The sequence below is a fragment of the Gopherus evgoodei genome, chromosome 18, assembly GCF_007399415.2.
Source record: "Gopherus evgoodei ecotype Sinaloan lineage chromosome 18, rGopEvg1_v1.p, whole genome shotgun sequence".
Lineage (NCBI taxonomy): Eukaryota > Metazoa > Chordata > Testudines > Testudinidae > Gopherus > Gopherus evgoodei.
Genome location: NC_044339.1, coordinates 1,739,341 through 1,756,028, shown reverse-complemented (window position 1 = coordinate 1,756,028; position 16,688 = coordinate 1,739,341). Strand labels below are relative to the sequence as shown.

At 55.4% G+C, this 16,688-nt stretch overlaps 1 protein-coding gene across 1 annotated transcript in view; it reads left to right on the top strand.

Moving 5' to 3' along the window:
• Positions 1-14,825: 14,825 nt before the first annotated feature.
• Positions 14,826-16,688, top strand: part of HSPG2 (heparan sulfate proteoglycan 2) — a 189,453-nt gene continuing 187,590 nt past the window's right edge. The window contains exon 1 of the mRNA XM_030537635.1: positions 14,826-15,052. Coding sequence (XP_030393495.1) covers positions 14,984-15,052 — 69 coding nt within the window. The 5' untranslated portion in view covers positions 14,826-14,983. The remainder of the gene's footprint in view (positions 15,053-16,688) is intronic.

Genomic DNA, 16,688 nt, shown 5'->3' with positions numbered 1-16,688 from the left:
TTAAAAGCCCACTCAGGCGAGGAGGTGGATAGGAGATAAGCTGGGGCAGGGGAGGGGTGGGGAGGGCCGCCCACAGTAACAAGGGGGGTGCACAGGGGAACCGCTCCCCACCCCAGATCACCTTCACTCGGCCTCCTCGACTGAGCACCCAACCCCTACTCTAAGTCTCCTACAATCGGTGCTGCAGGTGAAGCCGAGGTGAGCTGGGGCGGGCTCCCTGGGTGGGGTTAGCTGCTGCGGGGGGGGCTCCCCGGGTGGGGTTAGCTGCCGCGGGTGTGGGGAGCTCCCTGGGCAGGGTTAGCTGCTGCAGGGGGGAGTCTCCCCAGGCTGGGTTAGCTGCCGCGGGTGTGGGGAGCTCCCTGTGTGGGGTTAGCTGCTGCGGGTGTGGGGAGCTCCCTGTGTGGGGTTAGCTGCTGCAGGGGGGAGTCTCCCCAGGCTGGGTTAGCTGCCGTGGGTGTGGGGAGCTCCCTGGGTGGGGTTAGCTGCTGCGGGTGTGGGGAGCTCCCTGTGTGGGGTTAGCTGCCGCGGGTGTGGGGAGCTCCCCGGGCAGGGTTAGCTGCTGTGGGTGTGGGGAGCTCCCCGGGCGGGGTTAGCTGCTGCGGGGGGGAGTCCCCCCGGGCGGGGTTAGCTGCCACGGGGGGGCGGGGTTACCTGGATGAGATGGTGACGCAAGGTGGCACCGGCCCTGCATCTGAGACTTGGCCCCGGGGTCTCTGACTGGGTCCGGACACACCGCTGCTCTCAGAATCATTGAACATATGTAGCCCTTAGGCATCTGCAGTCTGCTGCTGAGACTGGAGGGGAAGCCCTGGGTGCCCCGGGGGCCGATCCCCAGCGCTCTCTGCAAGACACTTTGTCAGGGATGACCTGGAGGCTGTTGCCCTCATACCTTTTAACCGCTGACCTTCTTGTCCTCTTGCAGCACCCCAGGCTGCATACTGGTATCTCCATCTCCCGCTCCGCTGCCAGCTCTCTCTTAAGGGCTCTGGCAGCCCATTGAGGCAGCCGCCCTCCGTCCAGTTCCACCACTGCGCTGCCATCTGTCATGCTCAGCAGCCCCTGAGTGGGGCACTCTCTCCCAATCCAGGCTCTGGGCAAGCCCTTCTCCACAGGCAGGAGCACGCAGCATGGCTGCCTGGCATCGTGCCTGTGGGCAGCAGCCTGCCAGCAGTGAGTTGGGGAGTGGTGGGAGGGATCCCACAGGGCAGCTCGTGCAGGAGCCTCGCCCCACAGCGGTGACACTCAGCTGGGCAAGGCCAGTGGAGGCAGCTGAATGCTGCCTGTCCTGCCCTGTGCAACGTCAGCTTCACATTTCTCCAGAGAAACTCAGGCAGGGAGCACCTTGGAGGGCTGAATCTTTTTCTCTGGGCAGGGCAGGCACTGGCGCCAGGGGGCTCAGAGCTGGTGCTGTGGGGGGAAGCTGCTGGGGGGGCAGAGGAGAGGGGCTATGAGGCAGTAGATCTCCACACTTATGGGCAACTTGGCAGAAATCAGCGCTCCCTCGTGTAACCCACTTGTGGCAGATTCCTCTCCCCCCACGATGGGGCAGCATTGCTTGGTGGGGGCAGGGGTGGGCACAGCCTCTACTAGACTGGGGTGGGTGACTGCACAGGCCTGGCCTTGCTGCTAATCAGTGGAATTGCAGGCTGGGCTTCCCCTGTCCAGGGCAAAGGAACCTGTAGAACAATTGGGGGAAACTCAAGATGGGAGTGAGTCACAGAAATCCAGACAAGGTCACCTCCGGCCCAGCCTGCTGGGACCAGACCGGGACAGTTCCCCTCCCCCTGCTTCGCAGACTGCTCCAAACGGCAATGGGTCTCCCTGAGCGATGCCCCCCCACAATCCCTGCCGGGAGAGGGAGAGAGGGCCTAGGCCCACCCCACACAGGCCGCCAGCCCCTTGTAGCTGACCAGGGGAATGTGCCAAGGAGCCAAGCAACTACTCTAAATTAGCTCAGGATGCCAGGAGGCGGGTCCCTCTGTGTGCGACCTTGCCCAGAAGAGGGATTTGGCTTCCTGGGACTGTTCCTGCACTTTCCCTCTGGTCACCCCGTGCTCCCCCCAGGGCTGGTACAAAAGGGGGCTGTTCAGTCCCTCATGCAGGAAATCCAGAGTTAATCATTAATGGCACCTGGATCCCTGCAGTTCAAGGATGTTACACAGGAGGTGGAGGCCCCTCCCACACCCAGGGTGTGTGTGTGTGTGTGTGTGTGTGTGTGTGTGTGCGTGCGTGTGTGTGCAGAGAACTGGGGGGTGCTGGGGAGGTGAAGCAGAACAGGCGCCTTTGGGATGGGGGGAGAGCTGCAGAGGCAGAAGCTGAGTCATTGGCCTGTTTCAAAGGGAATTAAAAATCCCCAGGAAGAGAAGTTCATTACCCCCCTTCCTCAGAGTACTAGGCACTGTGGGGTGGATGCTGCTGCGGCGCGGGGCTCAGGGCACCTCCCTGCTGCGCCCCAGAGCCTGCAGTAACCTCAGACACACCAGTGGGGTTCCCTGGTTGTCCTCCCCTGTTCTGCAGTTTGCACTGGGGGAGGAGCCAGGGTTCACAGGAGGCAGACAGGTGAGAAGGTTTCATGTGCAAATCTGATGGGCTCCGGGACCACAGTGCAGAGGGAATGGGAAAGTCACCTCTGCTTTTTGTAGCAAACCGGTGAGGCTTCAATTGGTCACAATCCATATGTTGGGTCTAAACTTTTGGTGAACTTTGGAGCCAAAAAACACCCAGACTGGCCGTCTCTGCATAATCCTTTCTGAACCTTTTTTGAACAAAGCACTGACCTGCAAACTACTCATGACACCCCCTTCCTCAAGTAGCCATTAGCCTTTATCTCTATGCATTTACTTGTTAAACTTGCTCTTCCTGTAAAATCTTGATTGATTATGCATGACCATTATCTTTTGTTAATCACTTTGTTTACTTCTGTGTATAAATATTGATGCCCACCCCTAATAAAGGGGCCACACTTATTCTAAAGCTTTTGGGGTAGTGTGTGCCCGTTGATCAACGCATTTGTGTCTGGTCTCTGACAGAATTGTGGGCCCATATTCCAACTCCGCAGCAACCTCGGGTGTTGGAGAGGTGAGTGAGGACTTGCTTTATTACCTAACAATTTGGGGGCTCGTCCGGGATTCCTTCTGGTGCGGTACCTCTGTCCAGTGGTCAGACCACTCATATATGAATTGGCAAGGCGCCACAGGAGATTTCTCCTAGCCAATTCAATATTGAGAGGTCATGTATTGGACAGCAGGGTAAACGCCAGTTGGAGGGCTCCTGTCAGACACCATGGGTCAAGAGACTAGCGTGCCTCTTGAGAGTCCGTTGGGGATTGTAAATAAGTTATGGAATGAAGGGAAACTCCCAGTACAGACAGGAATGTCTAGGAAGAAGTTGTACACACTATGTGTAAGGAATTGGACTGGGTATACCGCGGTATTGGCCGACTCGGAGATGAGGTGGCCTTCGTATGGCTCTTTCGAGCAGGCTGCCTTAAGAGGAGTAAAGAGCCAGATCGAAAAAGACCATCCGAGGCAGTTATGTTACTGGTTTTGTTGGGACACAGCAGCAGAGCTGTGGAAATCTTTAAAAATTATGGCAGTCAGGTACTCTCCCGAGAGTGAACCCCCTCCAGGTTATTTCGATGAAGGGTGTAGACCACGGCGTGTTTTGACTCGTCAGCTGGTCCCCTCTGCACCTGCCCCTATTCCTCCTCCGCAGGGGAACTCTCTCCTTGTAGCAGAGGGGAATCTGCAGGATCCCAGATTGGAATTTGTGCAGAAGGATGAGGAGGAATTGGAGGGGCCAACCTCGGGAGGAGTAGTTACTAGGCTTAGGTCCAAGCAGGTACAGCAGGGTGCATGCCCCCCCCCTGAGGATAGCCTAGAGGATGTCTCTGTCAAATCTCTTGCGAATAATAAAAGTATGGTTATAGAGATGCCTTTACAGGTGCACGATCAACCTTATATGAGCAATGATGGACAATTGCAACATGCTAGTATTGTGGAATATAAAGGATGGCTAGAATGGGATTTGAAAGAGTGGGGACAGTTGTCAGGGTCTTTTGGGGAAAATCCCCGAAAGATCATAGAACTTCTAGAAAGATTGTTTTTAAGTTATAATCCTACTTATACGGATGTGGATCAGTTGTTAAGTAGAGTTTTGACTGGAGAAGAACGTAGTAGATTGTGGATGGCAGAAAGGACATGGGGAGATAGCAATGCAGCTAATGTTACTTGGATGGATAGGCGGGATCTGGCCGCTGGCTGGAATCCCCTAGACTGGACTCAGCTAAGGCTGACTCAGCTGCGAACAGATAGAGAGCGATTGTTAGAGAGACTCAAGGAAATGGCTCGCCGCTCGCCTAATCAGGCTAAGTTCATGCAGATTCGGCAGGAATCTGATGAGCCGCCCAGAAAGTTCTGGTCGAGGCTATTGGAGGGGGCCCGAATGTTCACTCAGATGGATCCTGAGAGAGAAGCAGACCACCCTACTCTTATTTCATTTTTTGTGAATCAGTCGGTGCCCCCTGTAAGGGATTACTTCTTAAAGTTTCGCCCTGGTTGGGGAGGTGAGTCAGTCACTTCAGTGTTGGAAGTAGCTGATTTTGCCTGGGAGAAAGAAAGGGAAAGTAGTAAAAAGAAAGAGAAAAAGGAAGAATATAAGCTGATGGCTTTAGCTTTTCACGGTGGTGTTCGAGGCAAAGGCCGTGGCCGTGGCAGGGGATTCCAGGGTGCCCGGGGAAGAGGGTCCTGGCGACCCCAGCCATCAGGAAATTGTTTTCAGTGCGGACAGCCTGGTCACTTTAAACGTGAATGCCCCTGGGGACGCCCAGAAGGTCTGGCTGCATCCGCAGATGCTTACACAAGTGAGGAATACACCCCTGCACCACCAGCTCAGCCCATCCCCCAGGCCTGGATCAACTATGGAAAACAGCAGCAGCCGCAGCAAACTCAGCCTCCTCAATGACGGTACCCCGGGGGCGAAGGCAAACAATGTGATGGTCTTATTTCCTTAATGTCTTTAGCCGGCTCCTTTCTCACTTTCTCTCCTCCCAGCGAAGAGCCTCGTTTAACCCTTTCAGTCCAGGGACTGCCTGTCTCTTTCCTCATTGATACTGGGGCTACTTTCTCTCTTTTAAATCATGCCCCCTCTCCCTGGCTATCCTCTGAGGTTAAAACTGCGACTGGGGTGGAGGGCAACCCACAGTCTCTGGGACTCACTTTGCCTTTGAATGTTATTTATGCTGATAAATGTTTTTCTCACCGTTTTCTTTTTTCCCCAGCTTGTCCGATCCCTTTGATGGGCCGGGATTTACTCTGTAAGCTTGAGGCTACTTTAACCTGCACTCCTGAAGGGGTAGGATTATTGATGACAGTGTTAGGAGATTCGGCCCCTACTCAGGGTAATTGGGAAACACCCCCCTCTCTCTCCCCTGACCTCACTGACTTGCCTTCAACCCTCTGGGGAATTTCTGACACTGATGTTGGCCTGCTCCTTTCGGCAGAGCCCGTAAGGATTCAGGTAAAGCCTTCCTTAACCCCCCCGTCAGTCCCTCAATACCCCCTGTCGCTGGAAGCCCGGGAGGGCATCCGCCCCATTATTGAGGGATTCATTGCACAAAAGCTAGTCCGCCCTCAGCGCACTCCCTGTAACACCCCTATACTGCCTGTCAAAAAGCCTCCTAAAAAGGACGGAGACCCTGTTCGTTGGCGCTTTGTACAGGATCTACGAGTTGTTAATCAGTATGTGGTCCCTCTTCATGCAGTTGTTCCTGACCCAGCTACTATCATCAGCCAAATCCCCTGGGATGCTGAGTGGTTCACTGTTATTGACTTAAAATCAGCTTTTTTCAGCATTCCTGTGCACCCAGACTCTCAGTATCTCTTTGGTTTCACCTGGGAGGGACAAAGTTATGTCTGGCAACGACTTCCTCAAGGCTACAGAGACAGCCCCACGATTTTCAGCCAGTGCCTCCGCCACGACTTGGAAGGTTTCACCAGTCCGCAGGGATCCACATTGGTCCTATACGTAAATGACATCCTATTAGGTAATCGCGAAGAAGCTGCCCTCCGCATCGATGGTAAGGCACTTTTATTATACCTACACACCAGAGGCCACAAGGTAGACCCTAAAAAGATTCAGTGGGTCTCACAGAAGGTCCGATATCTGGGCTTCCTGTTAACCCCAGAAGGAAGACAGATGGACCCAGCCCGCATAAAGACTATTCAAAACTGCCCTCTACCGAACACCAAGAAAAAACTTCGAGGTTTCTTAGGATTAATTGGCTTCTGTCGCCCCTGGTTGCCGTCCTGCGGGGAGTTAAGCAAACCGCTCCACCGACTCACTGCTAACCTTGCTCCTGACCCTTTGCAGTGGTCCCCGGACACTATTCAAGCCTTTCAGTTACTCAAGGACAGTGTGGCCTCCTCCATGTCTCTCCGCCCCCCCAATTACAGCAAACCCTTTCACCTTTTTGTCCACGAGAGAGGCGGAATTGCTAGTGGTGTCCTTACCCAGCTGAGCGGGCCCCACCATTTCCCGCTTGCTTTTTACTCTCAGCAAATCGACCCTGTCGCTCAGGGAACCCCATCCTGCACCCGGACTCTGGCAGCAGCTGCCCTGCTGATCACAAAGGCAAAGAGCCTAACCCTGGGTCATTTTACCACGGTTTGGACCTCTCATGCCTTGTCAGCCCTTCTGCGTAGGGGCACAACCCAAGTCTTTTCGGCCCATCGTCAGCAACAGCTAGAGGCCGAACTCTTAGAAGACACTAACCTAATTTTTGAAAGGTGTGGACCCCTTAATCCAGCTACCTTGCTTCCTGACCTGCCAGTCCCCCAGGACCAGCACAACTGTGTGGAAGTAGTTTCCAGCATCTTACAGATAAGAAACAACCTGTTTGACGTGCCACTGGACAACCCCGATTGCATCCTCTTCTCGGACGGAAGCTCCTTCTATGTTGATGGCAAGCGTTTCACTGGTTATGCTGTCACCTCTGAATGGGACATTCAAGAGGCCGCCTCACTGCCAGGCAACTGGGGAGCCCAAGCCGCTGAACTCTATGCCCTGGCCCGAGCTTGCCAGTTGGCCGCTGGTAAGACCGTTACCATTTTTACTGATAGCAAATATGCTTTTGGAGTTGTGCATTGTCATATCCACCTCTGGAAGTTTCAAGGTTTCCAGACAGCTGCCGGTAAACCCATTCAGCACCTCCCCCTCATCCACAAGCTTTTGGACGCCCTCCAAAAACCCTCCGTCCTGGCTGTAGTTCACTGCCGGGCCCATACTAAAGATAGCAGCCCCGTTACCCGTGGGAATGCCCTGGCTGACGCCTCCGCCAAGAAGGCTGCCACCTTACCTTTAGCCATGCCCACATTGGCTATTGCAACCTCCTCCTTTACTCCACCGCACCCCGTACCAGTACCCGCTGCTGAACTAAAATCATGGGAAAGCCTCGGGGCCACTCTGGTCAAAGGGACCTGGCTTATGCCAGATGGCCGAGCCTGCCTCCCTCGCTCCACATACCCTGTGGCAGTTCGCTGGCACCATGATAAAGGGGGTCACTACGGCACGCACGCCCTCGTGGACACTATCGCTCGCTTTTGGTATGCTCCAGGCATTCAACCCTATTGCCTATCAATAGTGAAAGCATGCAGCACATGTCAGCGTAATGGACCTGCTCCACCTCTTAACAAAATTAAGGGTGGAAGACCTCCGCCTGCTGCTCCATTTCAACATCTTCAAATTGATTTTGCAGATATGCCAAAGGCTTTTGGAAAAAAGCACCTCCTTGTTTTGGTTTGCCCTCTGACTTCCTGGGTCGAAGCTTTTCCTACTGCTAATTGTACTGCTGCCACAGTGGCGAAGATTCTCCTTAGAGATATTGTACCCCGTTTTGGCATCCCTCTTGTGCTCGACTCAGATCGCGGACCTCACTTTACTGGTCATGTCCTTGGCCATTTAGAACAAGGACTGGGCATTTCACACTCCTTTCATACACCCTACCACCCCCAGTCTAGCGGGAAAGTTGAGCGTATGAATAGGGAACTTAAGTTTACATTGGCTAAATACTGTCAGGAAACAGGATTAAAGTGGCCTCAGGTACTTCCCTTGGTCCTGTTTCACCTTCGTACTCGCCCAACCCGCGCATTGGGATTATCCCCCTTTGAACTGCTCTATGGACACCCCCCTTTCAAAGGCGGGGCGCTACCACGTGCTGATGTTTCACTATTGGGAGGGGATCATATGACTGCGTGTCAGTTTCTCTCCCTACAGGCTCGCCTCCGTACCCTTTGGAAAGCCTCGCAGTTTTCCCAGACCGTGCCGCTGGAGGAACAAATCCACCCGTTCCAACCAGGGGACTTCGTCTGGGCCAAAAAGTTCGTTCGTGACGACACCCTCCAGCCAAGGTTTACTGGACCCCACCAGGTTCTTTTGACAACCCAGACTGCAGTGTTCCTGGAAGGACGCAAATCTTGGATCCACCACTCCCACGTCAAGCCAGCCGTAGTGGACCACAGTGACGAACCAGCAGCTCTTGTCACCACTGAGGACACTGCCTTCGACCAGTGGACCAGCTTACCTCTCTCAGACATTAGACTTAAATTAACTCGAAAAAAATGAGAGGACCCTTTATTTTGACAACTGTATGTTTTTTATGCTTTTTCAGTTTATTTTCTGCTTATGAAAATAATGCTTTTATTAGATATTCCCATGAGGTTAAAACTCGTATTTTAGGAAATAGAAGTGATTGCTGGGTATGTACTCAATTTCCAGTAAATGCAGCACAGGGACTCCCCTTCACACCCATTCCCCTAACCACTGCTAATATGACTTGGATGCCACCGACTAGAATAAAAGATCCAGTCCAACCCAATCTTACATGGGACAAAACAGAAGTGCCAATTAACAAATATCTCAGGGTAACCAATCAAACAGGATCACTGTGTTTTGTTAAAGAAAAAGGGTCAACTTTTGTGGGAACAAGTAAATGCAACATATATTTTAATGGCACCGCCTTTAGTAAAAATCTTGGCTTCAAGCCTTGCGCATCCCACTTATCCCATATGTGGATCCCTCACCCCGATCCAACCTTTTCAACTTTTTCATGGAGGGGCAGGTTTTCAGAGTCAGTTTTTTAAAAAGCCCTGCTCAGAGCTCGAGGGTGTCCAACTAATTGTTAAAGGATACACAATTGCCTTCTACAACTGCTCAAGCAGTACTACACTGCCCTTTGAGGACAACACTACCAAATTGTGCCTCTGCAGTTCACACAACGACCCCTCTGCGTTACCAGGGGAACAGTGGTACAACGGGCGGTGGGTTACCTCCTACTTTGAGAAATGGAATACCCAAAACGCATTATATGGAACATACTGGGTGTGCGGGCCCAAGGCTTATTATTTCCTCTCCCCTGATTGGGCAGGGTCATGTTATTTGGCATGGCTAGCACCGCCTTCTCGGATCTCCCTCACCCCCCCTCATTTTCCCCACGTTCGTAACATCCGTGAAACTGACAGAGATATTAATCTCCGTGATGGTTTGTCCTGGCAGCGGTGGGCTGGTCACACTAGCTTGAAGGGTGCTATCATCCGTCTACAGGGACTATTAGAATCTTTGACCAATGAAACTGCAACCCTATTTGAAAACCAGGCCGGGGAAATGTCCCAGCTGCGCCAGTTGGCTTTGCAAAACAGAATGGCTTTAGATATGATGTTAGCAGCCCAGGGAGGAACTTGCGCCCTCATAAATGAAGAATGCTGTGTTTTTGTAAATGACACCTACTCTGACACTTTTCAACGTACCAAACACCTAAGGGAAATGGCTAAAAACTACTCCTCTGGCCAGCCACCTTATGATTGGTGGGGAGCCTTATGGAATTGGCTGCCCGGATTTGGGTGGGTTAAAAACCTCTTGGTGGGTGTTGTTGGGGCCATGGTAGTCCTTATAATACTGTGTTGCTGTATTCAGTGTGTCCCCTCCCTCATAAACTCATGTAAGTCAGTTTATTCTTTTCCCACTTCAGCTAAAAGCCTTACTCTCTTCGAATTGGCCCAGGCTGAAATTGCCAAGCGGCCCTTGAGATCTTGAAATAGGGTGTAGCTTTTTGATTAATAGTTATCTCAAAGCTACAAATGGAGGAATGTTGGGTCTAAACTTTTGGTGAACTTTGGAGCCAAAAAACACCCAGACTGGCCGTCTCTGCATAATCCTTTCTGAACCTTTTTTGAACAAAGCACTGACCTGCAAACTACTCATGACACCCCCTTCCTCAAGTAGCCATTAGCCTTTATCTCTATGCATTTACTTGTTAAACTTGCTCTTCCTGTAAAATCTTGATTGATTATGCATGACCATTATCTTTTGTTAATCACTTTGTTTACTTCTGTGTATAAATATTGATGCCCACCCCTAATAAAGGGGCCACACTTATTCTAAAGCTTTTGGGGTAGTGTGTGCCCGTTGATCAACGCATTTGTGTCTGGTCTCTGACAGAATTGTGGGCCCATATTCCAACTCCGCAGCAACCTCGGGTGTTGGAGAGGTGAGTGAGGACTTGCTTTATTACCTAACACATACAGTGTCCCTGGTGCTTCTTGTGACACGCAGGCTGGCAGACTGTGTGAGGCACATCCCATCAACTGTAATGCAGGGGCAGAGTCAGCGGACAGCTGCAAGGGTCAGGAACCACGCTCACTACCAGGTGGGGTGCACAGTAGAAACAGAAAACAACTGGAGCAAATCCTTGCCTGTCCAACTGAACTCTCTTTGCCCAAGCCCATACCCTCTTTGCACTCACTGCCCATGCAAATCCCAGGAGCTGAGTTTCAGCAGCACAAACTTCTCCAAAGATTTGTCTGAATTTTTTATTTGCTCAGAGAAAGGGAACAGGGCCATTTGATCTGTTCAGCCAGTCACAGCGGAAATTTCAGTTATTGGCCATGGATCCTGAGGGTGAAAATCAGATAGGAGGTTTGCAGAATATGAGTTTATGGGATGAAGTCACAGGGGTTGTAATCTGCCCAGAGATGTCCCCTAAGTGGGAAAAGGAGCCAAGATTCAACCAGCAGATTATTGGTTGTGAATTATTTGCTCATCGTTATAATGCTGGACTTTGATTAAATACCTGACATAGGTAAGTGATAGCTTGGCCCATCACTGAAATGCAGCCTCCTCTGGGGTGGGATGGTTAACAGCAATGCTGCACACCACTTTGGAGCAGGGAGTGAAGACGGAGGCTGTATTCTTTCGAAATGCTGGAGAAGACACAATGCCCTCACCAGAGGTGGAAATAGGCCAGGACACACAGTCTCAACACCCTGGGAATCTCCTATAGCCCCCAGTGTGACAGCGCCCCCTAGTACCAAACTGTGCATTGCTCAGCAGTGACAGAGAATCATCCCTGCTGCTCCCTGCAGCGACGTGGATGTGCCACCCTCCCTGCTTATCTCCTGAGCAGTGACAGGCCCCAGCCTGGCTGCAGGCTGATCCTTTGCATTGCACAATTGGCCAGGGGCAGGGGAGTTGCTTTCCCAACTGCTGGGCATCAGTCATGGCTGGAGGCCACACGCCAGCCTGGAAGGAGCAGTGGCAAATCCTGTGTTCCCCGAGCCAAGAAACATCCTGCATCCTTCCCACGTCGAAGCGCAGCCCTGGGCCATGTACAGCTCCGTCTTCTATCTCCTTGGGGGAAGGGACTGGGTCTTGCCCCCTTGTCTCTCCCACTCCCCGAAGACTGAAAGGGGAAGGGGAAAGTCCTTGGGGCTTAGGGTGACCAGATGTCCTGATATTTGGGTGGTGGTCCCATGTCCCGCCCGATCTTTGGTCAGGATGCAATTTGTCCCGATATTTTGCTCTGCCGGCAGCACTTTTTTTTTTTCCTCCGCCGGCAGCACTTGATCCTCCTGCTTCCCCATGTGTCCCGATATCTTTTTCATCTCATCTGGTCCCCCTACTGGGGCTAGGAGATCCTCTCCTGCGATGGGAGAACAGTGCTTTGGACAGGCACTGTCTGATGGTGCATGGGGGAGAGGGTCCTGAGCGCAGCCCAGTGGGCAGAGCACTAACCAGTGCCTGCTCTCTGCTCTGCCCCATGGCCTGGCAGATGGACATGGCTCCCCAGTGGTGCCCTCCTCCTTTCATGCTGCAGCTGCCTCCCCATGTGGCCTGTAGGATAAAGGATCCCAGCTGTGCCGGTGGAATGTCCTTAGCTAAAGCAGCCGCAGCATGACTCCGTGCAGCACCAGTATCTGCTTAGCAGTGGGCGCTGAGCAGAGCTGCAGCTGGGGAGAGGTGGTAACCCTTACCGCAGCTCCCTGCTCATGCAGCCTCTCCTTTGGCTAAGGAAATCGCTGTCCCAGATTCCCTGCGGTGTCCATGTAATCCCAGCACTGCTGCTTGTGTGCACAGAGGGCAGTGTGCGCGCAAGAAGCTGGCGCCTTGGCTGCTCCCGCTCTCTGTGAGTCACATGCCCCTGTGCGGAGCACATGAACAGTGCCAGGGCCTGGCTGTACTCTTGGACACTGGGGACCCTGTTGGTTTCCGGGGCTTTCAGCAGCAGCAGGCCCCAAGCTTGGTGCAAAAGGCTTTGGTTGTGTCTGCTGGTGTTCAGGGGTCGGCCCCTGGCGCTGCAGGGACTCGGACACACAACCGTGGGGAGTTCTGGGGCTGGGATCGGAGGTGACCTAGCTCACTGGACAGAGCACAGGGCTGAGAGTGGGGACGACGGACTCCTCGGCCTCTGCCACTGATACGCTGCGCGGCCTGAGTCTCTCGCTGGCCTGTGTGGAGCCAGCTGAGCTGTTGAAATTATGATTTGTACAGAGCTGCACGTGCCTGGTGCCAAGCGACGGGGATGGGTGCCTGCATTGCATTCGGTCCCTCTGGGAGGCTGAGTTCCCAGCTCACCAAACTGGAACCTCAGCTCTCAGGGGAGCACTGTGTCTGGCTGCACCTAGCTGGGGACTCCATGTGCTGGTTCTTGGGGGTGTGGCTGTGACATGGGCTAATTTCCCCAGCTCCATTCTCCTAGGAGGCGGCTCTGCTATGTGTGATTTGTGCTGAGGCCACCTGGGGGCTCCTCATCGCCCTCCCCCAGAGCCTGCAATGAGGTGCCCATTCTTACCAAAGGTGGGGCCTGGTGTCTTTTTATGGGGAGCCACTGTGGCTTGAGGACCCACACATTTCCTGATGGTAACACACAACAGTAGAGTGTGACCTTTGTTTCCCCCTAATGATTTGTCCAGATCAGATAAGAGCCTACTACAGGTGCTAACTAATGGAGCTGTTTAATTGCAGCATAGACATCCAAGCCAGAGCTCTGGGACCTTCCCCCCTCATGGGGTCCCAGAGCTTGGGCTCCAGCCTGAGCCTGAATGTCTACACCACAGTTAAACAGCCTCTTAGCCCAACTTACGGAGTTGGCTCCTTTAGCACAAACTGAAACAGCCCATGCTTTTACTGCAGAAAGTTCTGGGTTCAGAGCCAGCCATGGCTCACACCGGGGGGTGGGGCCCTGCAGTGTTCCCAGCATCTCCTGGTTCAGCAGTGCACAGGAGTAACCTAGCTGTGGTCATGTGCCCCATCCCACAGCCTGACACACAGGTGGTTCTTGTGTCCCTATTGGAGATACCACACTCATATCCCCCCAGGAGATATTCCCTGCTCTGCTCACTTCCCCAGCAGCTACCACTGCAGAGAGACCTGGCAGGGTGTGATTATAAGACCTGTGGAAGAAACCATGGGAAAACAGCCAGTCACTGTGAGAAACAGTGCCCCCAGGAAATTAAAACTGCACCCCATGGTGAGCTGTACATGATGTTTGCTTTGCCTGCTCCACACCCCACTGCTCCACCCTGCACAAGCCTGGCATGCTTTCCCTGGCTCCATGTACCTCCACCAAGCTCAGCAAAGCAGGATCATGAAATAGATCTTGCAGTCAGACCTGCACCCTGATCTCGCCGTCAGATCCAGGGACCAATTCTGTGATGAGATCTGTGCTGTGGTCCTGCCAGCGATGGGGAGATCAGTGAGGAAATCAGTCTTGCACTGTTTTAAAGGGACTTCGAACATTTCCCACATTTCAGCCAAATCAGCTTGTTTTGTCCTGAGTGGCCCCTGCAGCGTCTGTGTCTGAAAACAGAGCAGCGTGTGCCAGGGCTTGAAAGCCCTCAAGTGACACAAAGGGGAACCTGGGCAGTTTTATCGAGCTGCCAGTGCAGAAAGGGAGTGAGCACCAGACCTGCAGGAAGTATGTCATTGACATACTTTGTACTTTGACGTAACAAAGTTGTTCTTTGCCGGGTGGTTTGAGCCTTTGCAGGTGAAGTTTTCAGGCTTCTCTGGTCACAGGACAGAGGGCTAGGAACCTACTCTCTTAAAAACTAGAAGGTGAGATTCTCACCAAATCCCAGGACTCCAGGAGCTGGGTATTTAAGAACAATCACCAAATACAGTGCTACAATGGCAAGAGACAGAAACACTAGATATGGGCCCGGATCTTCCAAAGTGACTAGCGGATCTGGGTGGCCACCTAAGGACACTAAAAGGGGCCTGATTCTGTGGGAAAGTCCCCTGGTGTACCAGTGGCTTCAGCTGGGAACCTGGCTGTGCAGGGTGAAGTCACCAAGGTGTCCCCCTGTTTGCAGGATCAGGCCCTGCTCAGGATGTGCCGCCCCTTCCTAGGGGCCGGACTGTGACTTCACTTGGCTCCTTCCCCGTCCCCCGCCCAGCTCCCTTCCGGAGCCCGGACTCCAGGCCGGGTTTGGCCGCCAGCCGCCGGGAGCGAGTGAGGAGCCGAGATTCGGAGCGGCGCTGCTGGGACAGGGCAGAGCGCAAGGGAAGAGGGAGGCGAAGGGAAAAGTTGCCAGTGGCCGGAGCGGGCGCCCGGCGGCCCAGCCAGACAAAGGGCCGGACCCTGTGCGCGGGCCGGGATCCCGGGAGCAGGACGGGCTGGGACTGCGGACCCGGCTGCGCCCCGAGGCGGAACATGGGTCCCCGGCAGCGGCTCCCCGGGGCGCACCGCTCGCTGCTGCTGCTGCTGGCTGCGCTCCTGCGGGTAAGTCCCGGGGCGAGGGGGGGACCCCACCCCGCCCCGTCTGCGCGGAGCCCTGCGGGAGGGTGGCCCCCGGCAGCCGGCGCGCAGCTCCCGGGGCCCCTCGGACCGCGTCGCTGGCTCTGTCCCCGGCGGGCTGGGGGCGCTGAGCCGCGAGTGGGGACCGCGTGGGCCGGTGCGAGAGGGAGCGGGGCCGCGGGGTTCAGCGGCGCCTCCCCTCGGAGCGCTCCCGGGCGGTAGGACGTGGCCGCTGCCCTCGCTCCCTCCTTCGGCGCCAGCTGCGGGTAGGAGCCGACGGGCCCGGTGCTGGGAGCGGGCGCGGTAAAAATAGCCGCCTTAAAATACAGGCCGCGCCCCCCGGCGCGAAGCGGGAGCGGCTTGCCCGGGAGGTGCTGGGCGCAGCGCCCCGGGTGCCCGGCTAGGGGGTCCCGTCCCGTCCCGTCCCCGGGGGCAGCTCCTAGCCCAGCGCGCCGGTGGGAGCAGGAACAGCCCGGAGCCAGGGCGGGGAGGCTGGGCTCGGCCAGTCCGGCTGTGGCGGGCAGGGGGCCGCGGGGCAGCTCCTGGGTGCACATGGGTTGGGGGGAGCGGGGACCTTCCCCCATCCCCGGGTGCCAAGGCTCTGCCGGGGCGGCATCCCAGCAGCGTGCGGGCTGGGGGTCCCCACCGGCTGCCCCCTCCCGCTCGCAGCTGGGAGACGATGAAACGTCCCGTCCCAACAGCAGGGAGCAGCCCCTTTCCAGGAGTCTCTGCTCAGCCCGCCCGCCCGCAGGGGACGGCAGCCCAGCCAGCGCCCGCGGACAAGCCTTGACAGCGGGGCTGGAGACCCTGCTGCGAGCTGCTCCCGTGTGAACAGCCCTGCAGGGCGGGGGGCGCTGCTGACCTGGGCCCCCTCCGCTGATCAGAGCAGGGAGCTGGGCGGGGCCGGCGCTGGCGGGCGCTGCTGTGGAGCTCCTGCGGGGGCAGTGCAGGGGGCCCCAGGGGCCGGGCTGCTGTTTGTTGCACATGGAGCATGTCTGAGGGCAGGGAAGCCAAGTTGGGTGAAAGTTGCCCAGAGTATTTCTGGGCCCTAGGCAAGAGCCACCTCCCCATGATGCCCTCTGCTACTCCCACTGGGCATCGCTGCCGCGCTGCTAGGTCCGGTGCTGGCAGACACTGCACCCCTGAGTCCTGACCTGCTGCCTCTCCCCTATCCCAGCCCTGGGCCCCCCGCCCTGCCCCCCCTAGCGCTGCTGGGTCCGGTGCTGGCAGACACTGCACCCCGAGTCCTGACCTGCTGCCTCTCTGCTATCCCAGCCCTGCCGGTGCCCCACTGTCCTGACCCACAGGCGTCATCTATCCCAGCCCTGGGCCCCCCACCCCTGCTGGTGTCCCTCAGTCCCAACCCACAGATCTCAGTTATCTCAGCCCTGGGCCCACCGCAGCCCTGCTGGTGCTCCTCCTTCCTGACCCACAGACCTCAGCTATCCCAGCCCTGGGCCCCCCAGCCCTGCTGGTGCCCCTCAATCCCGACCCACAGGCCTCAACTATCCCAGCCCTGGGCCCCCCCCAGCTCTGCTGGTGGCCCTCAGTCCTGACCCACAGGCCTCAGTTATCCCAGCCCTGACCCCCCCCCCCAGCCCTGCTGGTGGCCCTCAGTCCC